The following is a 16,788-nucleotide window of genomic DNA, read 5'->3' as shown; positions in this document are numbered from 1 at the left end:
CAGTTTAGAAATAGAAATTTCACATGTTAACACCCACTACCGCAATATTTTTCGGCGGTGGGTTGTTGTAAAATCCGCTCTTAAATCATTTCTGCATCACATATAGACGACTCTAGCTAAATTTGGAGTCTGTAGGAGCTACGGCTTAAAAAATTAAATTTTCATTGTTAAACCACCCCCGCAACCCCCTGTGGGGTGAGCTACCGTAAAATTCGTTCATAGACTATTTCTACATCTCTTACAGAAGATTCCTACCAAATTTGGAATTTATAGGAGCTATAGTTTAAAAATGGGAATTGTTCATTGTTAAGGCCCCCGCAATCCCCTTGGGGGGATGAATTTCTTAAAATCCATTTTTAGTTGACCTTTACATAACGAAAGTAATATTCCTACCAAGATTCACATTTCTAAGTCCTATAGTTCCCGAGATTTCGTGATGAGTAACTATAGAAATTGGAATTCTTAGCTGAATGTAAAAGAACATTATCCGTTTAGTAAACTCCGTTGCCATGGAAACAAAAGAATCAAGAGAAAACGCTTGCAATTAGCGGGATAAATGTTCATAAAAGTAAAACAGCAATAAAAAAATGAAGGAACGTTAGAATTCGAAAAATAAATAGCCATAGACCATCTAGGAAAAATTTCGCATCGAATAGTGGTAGTTTCATGTCGATACGATCAGTGGTTTAGGCGTGATTGAGCCTCAAACGAAGACCATTTTCATTATGTATATATAGATTACTTTGCGCTTTGCAGTGGTTTATTAACTGTTATTTATGATGCATTTGAAATTATTTAGATTTTTGCCAATTTGAATTAATTACGCCTTTATATAATTAAGTAAGTGTTAGTGCATATGTTGAACTATTTTGTTTTTTTTTTCAAGGAAAAGTATAATCAGTCGAACCTCCCTTATTACGTTTACTAATTTAAATGACTTCTCTAATTGTAAAGAACAATGTTGTGCCTTTTTTCCTTATTAAAGACCATCGTCAAGGATATATCGAGTCGTAGTCAGGGCATAGATACTATTTATTGTTAAAAACTACGTATTAACGGCATCCAAATCGTTCTTAGTGGTACAGTGGCCAAATATATTTTATTAAATCATGCAATTTTAATTTTTAAGAAGAATAGGACCATTTGTGCCATTATAGTTTTAAAAATCAATTTCTTTGTTTTAACAAATATCAACAATTATTTTGTTAGTGTAGTATAAATCAAAATATAGGTCAATTCCATTTAAAATATTTAATCAATGTTATTGTTACAAATGAAGATATTAAAAAAAATTTTTGACGGTAATTAATTATGAATCTTATTTTTATTCGTATAAAACATCATAATTGAAACTAAACAGTTGGAATGGGCTCTGCAATGAGAACGTCGTCTCCATCCACAATGGAAATCTTTTCTTCCTCAGGTTCAGGTTCCTTCTTAGCTGTCTCCTCTTCGATCCAGGCTACGTACTTAGACGTAGAAAGGAAGGCTAAAAGAGAAAACATCTTATTAAGATTCAAACTTACTTGTGAGAAAAATCTACCTTTTTGGATATAGTTGTTAACAAGGAAATGTTATAGTTACATTCAAATTATTTAAAGAATATTAAAACACACACGTTAAGTTAAAAAAATCTTATTCAGATTTGTTAGCTATGGCCTCTTGGTATTTTTAGACATGTTCTTCGTAATTGCAAGGCATATGGCTTCGTAAGGCATAAATCCAATCCAATCCTTTTATAACACATTATTAATTTTTAAATTTATAACTTTCAAAATTCTGAACATTTTCGTATTACGCTTATTAATTTAATTATAATAGATTACCTCATCATACATCACATACTATATCTACGGTATATGACAATAAAATACCAGCAATTTTTGTTGAGGAGTAAATAATTACAAAAAATCATCGGATTAGGTATAAAGTCAGGCACTTCACAATGCTTTCTTTAAAATTGATCAGCCCACTATCGAATAGATACAGCTCCAGATAAGTACTGTTTAATCTGTTTTAATCGCAAAGAATTCGAAAAAGAGGTGCCTTAACTCCTAAGTTGGTTTTTTGAGACGGAATTTGACGTTATCATAACATTGCTATCATTGTTCGTTTGTTTTCTGTGTATAGATTGATGTAATATATGTTTGCATATGTATATATAAAGGATTTCAGATAATTTTGGTGATTTACTATATACAAACAAAAAATAAAGGTAAAGCAATATACAAACCTCCTGCTGAGTTTTCATCAGCGATGCGTACAAGAATGCCATGTACTTTGCCGTCTGACAATAAAGCCGCTCCTAAGTCGTACTGCAAGTAGGTACAGAGTCTATCAATAATTAGTAACATAAACTCGGAAACATATTCCCAAATAGTATGTAAATTTCTTTTATAAAAACATATTTTTTACCATTCTTATGGTATAGTTACGTACTCAGCAAGCGAACCGCAAGTATAAATATTTCATAGATTTGTGCTTCAATTGTCAGTCAAAGCGGTGACCGTATATCTAGGAGAACATTTTTATTAACCTCTTCCACTAATTTTTTTTTCTAGAAATAGATTAATATTCAGTGCTGGAGTCCAATTGCACACGCCCAAGGTAAATGAAAATGTTTGTAAGAGGCCCAATGCGGACGTCACCGATCAAGATTAGAATTAAGAAATATGTATTATATATATATTGTTAATTAAAATAGTATTAAATGTATTATTATTAAGACTAATTAATTCTTTGTGGTAGGCAGACAGACATCTTTGACTTCACCCACTGTCATGACATTGACCATAATTGCATGCTCCTAGGTCATGGGTACTTTTTAAGATCATAAATAATTTTATAGATTTAGATTATCAAAATAGTCTAAAGCAAGGAATTAAAAACATTCTTTCATTTAATATGCAGTTAACATTAACGAACCTTGGAAGCATTGTTAATGCTCTGTGCCACTAAAAGACCGTCTTCTTCAGCAAGCGTGACATCCACGCATAAGAGATCTTCACCAGGCCCTGCAATATTGTAATAAACAAGAGAAAGTATATAAGAAATAATTGAATAAAATGCCTACTAGTTTTTCATGAACTTGCTTCGCTCGGAAATAGTGGCTTGGATTCCGGATTGCTTGTAAGTGTGTAGAGTTATATCTTGATTAACGACTACTGAATAATACATTAATATTGAAATTGTAGCTCAATGTATTCCAAACAAATAATAATCCAGTGTAATAACATAAATAACGTACATATTACAGTGATAATAAATGTCTATATTGGTATTGGCCTTAGTATATGTCTATTCCTTTGATCATTAAATATATATATACTATTTTATAATATCATATTTCTTACCCAAAAGGAATAGCAAATTTACTTATTTAAAATGCAGAATAACAACATCTTGAAGCTTTTTAATAATACCTTTATGTATCTCTATTAGAAAGTAATGTTTTATTGAAGTACACATTAAACGACACGTTAGGAAGAGTAGGAGAACTTACAATGGATTTCAGGCTATCGAGGCACATGGAAAATCTACAAGACTTCAGGGTATTACAGTTGTAAGCAGTTTTGGAACAGCCTACTTACCTCCTCCTTCTTTCTCGCCGTAGCCGCAAACCATGCCAGTTTCAGGTACTTCAGCATCAGGGGCTGCCACCGCAATAGGCTGGATCTTGTCTGAAACCATCATTTTATCTATATAAGTGCCTGCTGACGTGTGTTGTGTATTTAGAGAACGCGAATTACATACGGTACCCTAAAGAAGATCGCTAACGTTGCAGCACGTGTATGGTTAACGTGCGGGCTTCAGGGAATCGTTTTGCTGCCTCATCATTTACCGCATATTATTCATTTTAATTTAATAAAATATATTTGCATTATATTCGTGTCTTGCATCGACTACGGATCTATTCTATGTAATTTAATTATAAGTTTAATTAATAAATAGTTACATAATTATTGGTTTTTTTTGAGAGTCCGGGCTGTCGATATCGTAATTGGCGCAGTCGGTAGGATAGTTTCGGGGTTACGACGATCGCTATAAAGAAGATTTCCGGGTCTAGTTTCGACACCGCGCGCGGTCGTTCTAGCTATCGCTATCAAGCGTTCACCGAAGCATCAAAAATCATAAGGAAGCAGCCGGGGCGTACTCAAACTTCAGTGCAACTCAAAAGAAACCAGGGAAGTCGACGAGTTATGTGAGTACATTGAATTATTTTTCCATTCGTGTTGCTCTCTCCTCGTTACGATTTTCCGCCCTATGAAAAATAGTCCTGTTTCCTCCAGGTATAAAACTCGTAGGGTTAGTTTAGTAGACTTGAATCGTCAATTAAGTGAAGACTTGAATCGTCAATTAAGCGAAGACTCGAATTGTCAATTAAGCGAAGGCTCGAATCGCCCTTCAGTAGGTTTAAATTTTTTTTCTGAGAGCTCGCATTGCCCTCATAGTTTAAGCAGTAATTTGAATTTAAATTTTAGTAGTTTAAAGTATAAAATGGATCCTGATACAGTTTATAAGGCTCTCCGCCCAGTTCCTGAATTCGATGGGAACCCACATATACTTCCTAGGTTTATAAGAATATGCGATCAAATTGTTATACAATGTGTAAAAGACGAGATAGGATATGAATTATCTAATTTATGTGTGATAAATGGCATATTAAATAAGATTACAGGTTCAGCCGCTCGTACTATAAATTCCAATGGCATACCTGAAAATTGGTTAGGAATTAGGAATACATTAATTAATAAAAAACATTAATTAAATTTTTCTGACCAAAGGGACGAGACAGCTCTTTATAACGACTTAGCATTAGCGACACAATGTAATGAGACTCCACAGGAATTCTATGACAAATGCCAAAATCTTTTCAGTACTATAATGTCTTATGTATCGTTGCACGAGACATTAGACACAACTGTAGAAGCTAAAAGAGTTTTATATCGTAAATTAACATTACAAGCATTTGTAAGAGGCTTAAAAGATCCTCTCGGGTCCCGAATAAGATGTATGAGACCTGAAACGATTGAAAAGGCGTTGGAATTTGTCCAAGATGAGCTTAACGTAATGTATTTGCAACAGCGTAATAATTTAGCAACAGATCCTAGAAAACCATTGTCATCATCATCACCACAGAACACACACCAGCAATTTACACACACACAGCCTAAATTTCCTCCGATTATTAACAACTTTAATCCTTCTAAATTTTTACCTGGGCCTAGCTGGCAAAAACCTAATTTTAATCCTAATTTTAATAGTCGTCAGCACATGCCTATGTATCCAACGCGTACTCAGCAAATTTTCCGAGCACCGTTGCCTAACTATAATAGTGGTTTCAGAATACCTAATAGGAATCCTGTACATAATAATTCTGGTCCTAAACCTATGAGTGGGGTAAGTCATTTCGTGACAAAACCCTTACCACCGAAAATTCCTGGACATGATTGGCAGAAATTTGGCAATCCGCCTCCATCAAATTACTTTAAGTCTAAAGAACTTAATTTTAATGAATTTTATGATTATGATGATTATGAGTATGGCAATGACTATGTTGACTACAATTATTATAACACCGATTATGACTTAAGTGACTTTTACGGACAATATGGTAATTATGACTATGATGACAATCAATACTATGAACAACAAGAATTACCACCAATAGAGGATATTCGCTATGATAGTAATAGGCCTAGTACTAGTAAAGCTAGTAAAGATATTCAATCGAAATATCCAAATGGTAGGAAGAGTCAGGATTTTCACAAGAGCAATCAGAAATCCGCACCAGAATAGAATTAAATTTACAATCAAAGAAAGAATTGCCGTATATTAAAATTAATAATCCACCTTTAAAACTTCTCATAGATACAGGCGCAAACCAATCATTTATAAGCCCTGAAGCAGTGGATAAATATTTCAGTAATATTCCGAAAATGTATGATCCTTTTGAAGTAACTAACTCTAGAGTAACAAGCATTCATGAACATTCGATATCAGTTCCTAGTTTTCCTGAATTTAATGATGTTAAAAATATAAAATTATTTATATATAAATTTCATAATTATTTTGATGGTTTAATTGGATTGGATTTGTTAGAAAACTGTAGAATTGATTTTAGAGATGATATATTAATAACAGAAAATGCGAAAATTCCTTTATTGCGATATCAATGTAAAAGATATACTGATCAAATAATACCAGCCAAAACATCTCGTTTAATTAGTATACCGATACATCATAGCGATGGTGACGTATTCATACCAGAACAATTATTAGGTAATTGCATTGTACACGAATGTATTACTAATGTGACTGATCAGATTGGTACAGTAGAGGTTAAGAATATGACAGACGAAGACATTGTAATTCCAATTGACAGACCTTTACGACTTGACTTATTTAACTTTGAAAGTTCCTATACTGAACCGGACTCAGACAGAGTAAAACAGGTTTTAGACAGACTTAGAACTGACCATTTGAATAGTGAAGAACGGGTTAATTTAGTTACTCTTTGTAAGCGCTACGCTGACATATTTTACATTGAAGGCGAGCCACTAACTTTCACTAATAGAATCAAACATAGCATTAGAACTCATGATGAAAACCCTATTTACACCAAAAGTTACCGATACCCTTTTGTGCACCGTCAGGAAGTTAGAGAACAAATTAGTAAAATGCTCGAACAAGGTATAATACGACCATCTGACTCTGCTTGGAGCTCACCCATTTGGGTAGTACCAAAGAAAGCTGACGCTTCTGGTAGACAAAAATGGAGACTTGTAGTGGACTTTAGAAAGTTAAACGAAAAGACTATTGACGATAAATACCCAATTCCGAACATCACCGACGTTTTAGACAAGTTAGGTAGATGTCAGTATTTTACCACCCTTGACCTTGCATCTGGTTTTTATCAAGTCGAGATGAATCCTGAAGATATACCGAAAACCGCATTTAACGTGGAACACGGTCATTTTGAATTTCTACGTATGCCGATGGGACTTAAGAATTCCCCTTCCACATTTCAGCGTGTAATGGATAATATCCTTAAAGGTTTACAAAATGAGATATGTCTAGTATACCTCGATGACATTATAGTATTCAGTACATCTTTGCAAGAGCACATAATTAATTTAGAAAAAGTATTTAGTAGATTGAGAGAGTCCAATTTCAAAATCCAGATGGACAAATCTGAATTTTTGAAACTTGAAACAGCTTACCTTGGTCATATAATCAGTAATGAAGGTATTAAACCGAATCCTGATAAAATTAAAGCCATAGAAAATTATCCTTTACCTAAAACAACAAAAGAAATTAAACAATTTTTAGGATTATTAGGTTATTATAGAAAGTTCATACCAGATTTTGCACGTTTGACGAAACCGATGACTAAATGTCTTAAAAAGACTAACAAAATAACTTTAGATTCCGAATATATAAAATGTTTTGAGAAATGCAAAACTTTATTAACTAACGATCCTATTTTACAATATCCCGACTTCAATAAAGAATTCATTCTGACAACAGACGCCTCTAATGTAGCTTTAGGAGCAGTACTTTCACAAGGCACAATAGGCTCTGATAAACCGATCTGCTATGCTTCTAGAACATTAAGTGACAGTGAATCAAATTACAGTACGATCGAGAAAGAACTTTTGGCAATTGTATGGGCAACTAAGTATTTTAGACCTTATTTGTTTGGTAGGAAGTTCAAAATTATAACAGACCATAAACCACTTCAGTGGATTATGAATTTAAAGGAACCGAACTCGAGACTGACACGATGGCGACTGAAACTGAGTGAATATGACTATACAGAGATTTATAAAAAAGGAAAGTTTAATACTAACGCAGACGCTTTATCCCGTGTACAAATTAATAACGAGGAAATAGAATCACTTCTTAAAGAATGTGGTATAGATGTGTCCATAAGACCTGAACCACCAGGTTCAACTACTGCAACAGCACATACATCCGCTGAAAATCCTATTCTTGAAATCCCATTACAGACGAACCTCTGAATAAATTCCATAAACAGGTTTGCTTAACTATAGTAGGTGATATTAAAAGAAGACCTCATGTAACTAAGCCTTTTGATACCCACACACGTACACATATACAAGTTTCAGAATCTTCATTAGAACAAGACGTCATTAATGCTGTAAAAGAATACGTAAATCCTAAGATAAAAACTGCTATTAAAATAACTCCACCATTAGGTATGTATTCGATAATTCCGATTTTACAAAATAACTTTAAATGTAATTCTATGCATCTAGTTTTAGTAAAAACCGAGTTAGAAGATGTTAAGGAGTACTTACGACAGCAAGAAATAATTAAACACTATCATGAAGGTAAAACTAACCATAGAGGTATTAATGAATGTTATTTAGCCTTGTCACGTCGTTATTACTGGCCTAAAATGAGGGAAGAAATTTCTAAATACATAAACGAATGTACAATTTGCGGACAGACTAAATATGACAGAAACCCAATTAGACCACAGTTTAATATAGTACCACCTGCAACAAAACCCTTTGAGATAGTTCATATGGATTTATTCACAGTGCAAGCTGAAAAATACCTTACCTTTGTAGATTCGTTCTCAAAATACGGCCAAGCATATCATTTACGAGACGGTACAGCTATTAGTATTATCCAAGGTCTATTAAATTTCAGCACTCATCATGGACTACCTTTGACTATTGTGACAGATAACGGGACTGAGTTCACTAATCAACTTTTCGCAGAATTTGTTAGACTACATAAAATTAATCATCATAGAATACTAGCTCATTCACCTAACGATAACGGAATTATTGAAAGGTTCCATTCTTCTTTACTAGAACACCTTCGTATTCTTCATCTGAAAAATAAAGATGAACCTACAATAAATCAAATTCCTTATGCAATCTTAGCTTATAACAGTTCAGTACATAGTTTCACCAAATGTAGACCACACGATATCATTAGAGGTCATTTTGATCCTAGAGACCCTTTAGATTTTAATTTAGCCGAACACCTTTTGCAACAGTATATTATAAATCATAGAGACCAAATGAAGACGGTATATGAAATGATTAATGAAGCTACAACTATTGATCGTACGAATTTAATGACTAATAGAAATAAAAATCGTGAGCCAGAAACTGAATATGTACCCGACCAGCAAGTTTTTATTAAGAACCCCTTAGCTAGTAGACAGAAGTTAGCACCACGATACACTCACGACACAGTTCTTGCAGACCTTCCCATACACATTTACACTTCAAAGAAAAAGGGACCTGTCGCTAAATCTCGCTTGAAACGAGTACCAAAGTCATCCAAATTGTTACAGGTACCGACTAATACTGATAATGACAATGACGAAGACAGTAGGGATAAAACTTGAGACTCTTGACAATGAGCTTTTGCCCTTTAAACTTGGTCATACCTTTATATAATATTTAGGACGAATAAATGAACAGTTGGATTATTTTAAAATTCAACTAGATAGGTTTTATAAAAGAGAATATTTTATAGGATTTATACGTGCAGCGAGCACGCATTATAGTATGATAGGCATAGATAACTTAGGATACATCATTAGTTAATTAAGAGAAATATATAATCTAGAAATAATAAAATTTTAGATATTGATTTTAGAGAATATTATTATCTTATAAAACCAGGATTTTAAATTATAGGTATATATTCTAAAGATAGTTACGACTTATTTTAGCTATCCATTGTTCCTAATATATTCCACCAGACCTTTATACCTATATCCTTTCATAGCAACCGATGGGAGATTTTTCATGTACTTGCAAACCGAATGCCCGAAGATTGGCGAATACCTTCTCTGTGAGGAAAGCACAAATCAGTATCAGCTACGAGAACACGCAGATTGTATCCGGAGTATTATCATTAATCAATCTTTAGATAAATCATGCAGCCCCACTGAAGTCTCTATTACAAGGCAAGCTATGGAACAACTGGATGATAGACACTATACTATTGTCTTCCCGAAGCCCACAAAAGTCGAACTTTGATGTGAACGGCGGGAATATATATATTTAAGATAACCAAGATGAAATGAAATCAAGGGACAGCCGCTGAAGATCACCTGGAAAATAGAATTATGCTACAGAACCCCATACGACTCGCCCACTTTGATTCTTCACTATACCTTACAACGTTGCCCCTCTATGCACTTGTATCTGGTATAGTTATAACTTTCCTTGCTTATACTCTTCGACGATATCTGCGAAAGAACCCTTCTACACCAGAGAGAGAACCAAGAAGCAACCCTACACATTCTGTTCCTGATTCTGAAGATCGTGAAGTACCAGCAACATTTTCCCTCAAAGTGCTCAAATAGTTGCTGTTCTGGGGATGGAGGAATTACATACGGTACCCTAAAGAAGATCGCTAACGTTGCAGCACGTGTATGGTTAACGTGCGGGCTTCAGGGAATCGTTTTGCTGCCTCATCATTTACCGCATATTATTCATTTTAATTTAATAAAATATATTTGCATTATATTCGTGTTTTGCATCGACTACGGATCTATTCTATGTAATTTAATTATAAGTTTAATTAATAAATAGTTACATAATTATTGGTTTTTTTTGAGAGTCCGGGCTGTCGATATCGTAATTCGCGCGTAAACAAACAAAACATGTTTTATTTTAATAACAGAGTAAAAATAACAAAACCTGTTACATAAACTGACTATACATAGAAAAAATAAAGAAAATTAAAAACCAAAAAACATAATTCAACCGAAGACATGTATAATATATATAAACAATATATAAACATTATAATTATGAATTATATGTAGGTTAAGAATATTGTAAGCATCATATATTTTCTATGTTGTTGAATAAATTAACTCTCAGTTAAATCGCTACATGTTTGTATAAAAAATAAATAATGAATATAACTTACGAGCATAATGAGTTCAATTAAGTGAAAAAGGTTTTGATAATCAGGAAGACTTTACTAAAATCATTTTAAACTATCAAAAATACATATGGACGACACGAAAAAAACATCTATATTTCACAAATTGAACTTCAAATTATAAATCGAGATTAATTAAGAGAATTCGCAAAGTTGTGTATCGTAACGGAATATGAAGAGGCCTCCAGTTATTGGGTACACCACGAATTAATAACCTATTTCGCGAAACATCACAATTTTGCCATACACTTTTCAACTTTCATCATAATGCTGCTTAGTGAGAATAAACCAAAATGTATTAGATTTACAAAAGTTAATGACAGTGAACTAAACTTTGTTGACTGTATTTTTAGGCATAACAATAGATAGAAAACTTCCGTGGGGCCCACACATAGACTCTTTCGAATAGGTTGAGCTCTGTAGCAATTGTGTACGTTACACTGAAAATGTTTACAACCAGTCAGAGAAGAAGAATAGGCTTGCGCAGGACCGAGTTATCACAGTGGTTCCGTGGAATGCGACGTTAGTAGTAGATTTCAGTGTTACGAATAAGTTTAACTGTATTACCATTATGTATAAATACATATAAACAATTTTAAAACAAATGGTGACTTTCACCAGTACGACCAACCAGGCTCCAGAAGATAAACCACTCCTTATATGGAAATCCTTGTAATTGATTTGCTCCAGTTCAAACAATTTGTATGCCTCAAAACTTAGCGATTTAAAAGAGTGGCGGAGAGTTTATTGCCAGTTCTTCTTGCTCGTTATACGCCATTGCATTGCGAACTGGTAGTTAATGTAAATTTAGAATTAATTTTACTCCTCTTCTGATGTTCATAAGAGTACTTGTTTACCAATATGAATAAAATTATTTTGACCGTGACTATCATTCACTTCCAATCAATTATATAAAAAAAATTATAAGAAAATATTCGTCTTTATTTTATTCGTCGTATTTATTTAATTTACCCTTTAATAAAAAAATATATAAATTGGTTATAATTAAAATATTATATATATACATAAAATAGGCATAAGGGGAAAAATTCTCTATTTCTAAATAAACTGCGCAATACCGCAAAAATACCTAATATTTGCATCGGTTTTATTAATTATTATTATTCATATTTGATCCTCCTTCTGAACATTTTACCCTATTGGCAAAACAGTTTTATCCTGTCTTCGATTAATTATGATCCAACAACAATCACACATATTTTAAAAAAGAAAATTTTGGAATAAAATAGATTTTTATTGACATAATTCCGCATCTAAGGCCGGTGTTTCGGTGTCTTAACTTACCTGTGAATTCAATATCCCTGTCAATGTCAATGAGACCAATGTCATTGGCTCCAGTTTTGTAGTCGTACTCTGGGTGGATTTTAAATTTTGTGGTTTCTGTCACGAAGCCAGGTCTGAAGACATTTGAGGCGTCGAAGCGGATCCATATATAACGTGAACTGAGGAAAATATTATTTGAGGAGGGAATCTTTTATCTGCCATTAGTTTAGTAAATTATTCGATTTCTACCAATTATCTTGGATGAACATAATTGATGTGTATGTGTGCATGTGTGTTAAATTTTTTGATGTTATATTTTCCTGTATTTTTATAGATATACATTGCTTTATATCGATTAAATAAAAAAAAATAGATATAGTCTTCGTAAAGTTCCAGTAATCTTATAGTTACTTACTCTATTAGAGTGCCGTCAATGTTCAATCTGTAAAAATAAACAATAGGAACCGTTACATTTCAAATTATAAAAGTATTATAACAATAAATATAAACATCTCCAACTTCTAGCAGTTAAGACAGTGACGTTTATTAGACGAAAAAACATCCATTTCAAAAGACATAAAATAGCACATATTGCGAATAAATATTTACTGTGCTCGATTCAATCCTAATGAGATGATCGTATCTAATTTGATTGAATTTCATAAAATTTTATAAAATCGTTAAATTTAAATTTAAAAAAATATGTCAATAAAAGAATACATATTAAATGCTTCTAATTTTAAAACGTTAGTTCTCAAATCAGGGCCGTAGAACGGACGAAAGGAACTGGCAATAAATTCTCCGCCATTATTTTTAATAGCCAAGGTTTTTGTTTTACACAATGTTAACTGCAACCATTACACCATGTTCCACATGACATCTTAATTAAATAATAACAAATCTAAATAGATAAAACAAATTCGTGTAAGTAACATCACTTATAACTCAATATCAACTGGACCGATGTTAGTTATCTCTTTTATTAGTGGATTCTTCTCCGCTACGAATAGAACAATGTATAATAAAATATCGGATAATTTATATAATAAAATATCGATTAACAATTAATTAATTAATTCTACGAATGCAAATAACATGTGGTGCCATCTGTTTAAAAAACTACGCATCACTTTACATAGTATTTGTGTCGGTTCAAGAAATTCCAATCTTGATACGAATGAGAAGATACATAACCAGGCATCGATCTTCATAGGAGACATGTGTTACTTCATCAAAAAATGTTTATATCAGAAAGTGCTTTAACATGCAGTATCGCAATATTGGCACTAGAGAGCAAAAGCGTAATGTGTAAATCTTTCATTCTTCTTTCACAATAGCAAACAATAAAACATTTCAGTATTTGCAAAAAAAGTTGTATGAATGTTAACCTTAATGAAATCCTAAAATAAGTTTAACTAAACATAACACGATATTATTAGACTGTAAGGCGGAACTAAGTTAGCCCGTCCTTATAAAATAATAATAACAACATGCAAATACATAGTCGTACATAGTCGAGTTAATACAGCAAATATGTTCTTGATTATAGACCAAAAAACATCAAGAATCCATTCTCAATCCAATACTTACTCAGATAAGCAGGAAGCAGCAGTAATAATCCATCTGTTATTGTATATAGCCCCAACACAAGAGTCCAGATGTCCTCTGAGCGTCAGGCGTGTGATACGAAGGTGTACCAACCAGGGTAGTTCCAAACTGGTTTCTTCATCGTTGTCCGCTAAAAGTTACCTTTATTGTTTTTTATAAAACTTGATGAATGAACGCGAGTGAATTCGTGGACTTTTCTACTTATATTGAATTGCTCAGAAACTGTAGTTTCTATCAGCTGTTATCAACTGCAACGATTTATTTTAAATGACAAGCTATTAATCTAAAGAGCAGTAGTTGGTTCGATCCCTGGCTGTACCAATGGACTTACTTTCTATGTGCGCATTTAACATTTGCTCGAACGGTGAAGGAAAACATCTTGAGGAAACCGACATGTCTTAGACCCAAAAAAAATATTCGACGACGTGTGTCAGGCACTGGAGGCTGATCACCTACTTGCCTACTAGATTTAAAATGATCATGAAACAGATTCAGAAATCTGAGGCCAAGACGTAAGAGGTTGTAGCGCCACTGATTTATTTTATTAATCTATATTAATACAACGTATTTTAAACTATTGATTAGTATTGTTTGTAGCAAACTAATAATTTATTGCTGTCAAATTTGTTGCAATCGATGATGCATGAAGGCTTATGTTTATCTGTCAGATAACGAACAATACACGTCCTTGACGTAAATTGTTTGGAATGTGTTACTTGGTAAATGATATTTGTTCAGAAATTCACTTACATGCAACACGGCCCTGTAACAAAAAAAATATAGTTACAACTTAAAATACCAACAAATAATATGTATTGAATTATAATGTAATTAGTTAAATGTGATCTTTTCGAAGGTTGGCGCTTTTATTTTGGATGACGCAGACGCCCTTCTATAACTAGGTTTGCCCAAATAATTGCCGATGATTCTTCAACAAAGACGTGCGTCTGCGGCCAGGTCTCCCTCCCACTTGCTACTTTACCTCGAATGATTGATGGAAAGCGCTCTTATTTTTTGGTATTACGTAAGAAAATAACAATACAATCTGCCTACCAAAAACTATCTACATGTATATCAAGCAATCCTTTATAAGGTAATATATGAAACACTTAACAATATCACACACTATCAGTAAAGGTTTGTTGGCTGCGTTTTGTTTTAGTTTTGATTCGATCGGATTCCACCTTGTATCTTTTCTGTTTACAGGTGCTAAGCGTTTACTATTAGATCTTATTATTATCAAATTTTGTTTTAATATATATGGTGTAAAATATAAGTGAAGCAATAGTGGTTGTATTTCCTTACAACCAAAACCTTGACGATTTACCAATATTTTATTTTATTTGAACTGTATTTAAGATTTAGCCAATTAAAATCCACATATATCGGCTTATCTCAGCACTTAACTCAAAAGTAGAATTACGAATGATATGTATAGCAAACGAATAAAAAAAGTAACCCACGAAATATTTTAACAAAAATCTCACCTGTATTCCGGCTAAGACGCAAAATAAAATAATTGTAACGAGCTTCATTTTGCAGGATCCACTAATTACTAACTGAAAATTTATTTTAATATTAATTATAAATTAGCCGTTGATTATTTTATATACGATGATACGATATCTTGCAAGTCATCCGTATCGTATTAAGAAGATAGTTTCTGATATTTCTTTTATTACTGATTTGTTTTTCTACACAATTCTTTTTGAACAATTATAAATCTATAGGAAAACAAAAAAAAATTAATGAACTCCATTTTTATCAAAAGGAAGAAGAAAGAAGCTGGTATTTGGGAGCACCAGCACAGAGCAAAACAAAGACAACAAACCAGAGTCTTTGTAGGGTTGAACCTTCCAAGGTTGCCACTACCCCATACAGAAACTCTCTGGTGATTCGTACATACGTACATTAACGTTTCAATTTTGGAAAAAAGTTTGTTGCTATAAATTCTGGTTACTATGAATACAAAAACTGATTGGTGAAGTCATTATTATTATCAATCATTGAATAGTCGCAACTTAGATCTAGCAACATTGACAAACTAAATAAACCACTCGTATTAACTGATTTGAAGTAATATAATCTTAAAGTTATTAAATAATGAAAATGGCAGCCGATACCAGCATCATTGCTCCGACATATATATTTATAGAGATATATTAAATTTAAATTACTCACTCTCATCTTTTTGCCATAATGAATGAGATGATTATCAAGCAAAGGATTAAATACAAGATCAAATTGTCTGTCCGATTTTTTTAAAAGTTTTAAGGGAATTAAGTTCGGTGAAGTTTTTGTATAGAGATGTTTAAATAAAATTCTTTGTTTGAAGCTTGGAGACAACTGACATTAATAATTTAATATATGAGCTTATTATAAACACAAAATTAGAGAAAACTTATTTTAGTGTTCTAAATGACACTTATGGACAAAATAGTGGTAAGTAGTAAAGGGCTCAATTGGCTTCTAGTGTTGTGATTATTTACATTTTGTTTACGCTTTACGCTAACTTAACTAGGGTTATGAATAATTTTTTGACACGTTCGATTGCTACATATAATAACATTACCTTGTATTTTGCTCTGGTTTTAATAAAACGCTAGTAGATGCATTTGAGAGATTTAGATTTTCATTAATTTAAATAAATTAATGACGCCTTCTATCAATTATTATTATTAAGTTTATGCGTATATTGAACTGTTAGGATTTCATTCAATGCAAAGTATAATTAGTCTAACCTCTCTTATTGTTTCTTTACTGTTTTACTATTTGTTACCTTACCCCTACGACAGAGCATTGCGTGCCTTTTTTCGATAACTTCGAGTCAAGGACACATTTAGGTATGTAGTTCACATACCTGTGAAACTACTTTTTATTAAAAAAAATTATGTCTTTACTTATAGTCGAACAAAACAAAAGGGAGAAGTTTTTTAAAATAATTAT

At 32.6% G+C, this 16,788-nt stretch overlaps 1 protein-coding gene across 1 annotated transcript; it reads right to left on the bottom strand.

The window, feature by feature from the left end:
* Nucleotides 1–1,305: 1,305 nt before the first annotated feature.
* LOC111003266 (trypsin epsilon) lies at nucleotides 1,306–15,466 on the bottom strand. The gene is made up of 9 exons (XM_022273685.2): nucleotides 15,330–15,466; nucleotides 14,593–14,605; nucleotides 13,825–13,972; nucleotides 12,650–12,676; nucleotides 12,256–12,413; nucleotides 3,591–3,680; nucleotides 2,926–3,014; nucleotides 2,234–2,315; nucleotides 1,306–1,489 (listed from the first exon to the last, which is right to left on the bottom strand). Exons 1-9 carry the CDS (start codon nucleotides 15,375–15,377, stop codon nucleotides 1,353–1,355), a joined length of 792 nt encoding a protein of 263 aa, XP_022129377.2. The 5' UTR covers nucleotides 15,378–15,466; the 3' UTR covers nucleotides 1,306–1,352.
* Nucleotides 15,467–16,788: the final 1,322 nt, after the last annotated feature.

The sequence above is a fragment of the Pieris rapae genome, chromosome 5, assembly GCF_905147795.1.
Source record: "Pieris rapae chromosome 5, ilPieRapa1.1, whole genome shotgun sequence".
Classification (NCBI taxonomy): Eukaryota; Metazoa; Arthropoda; class Insecta; order Lepidoptera; family Pieridae; genus Pieris; species Pieris rapae.
This window is presented reverse-complemented; position numbering and strand designations above follow the sequence as displayed.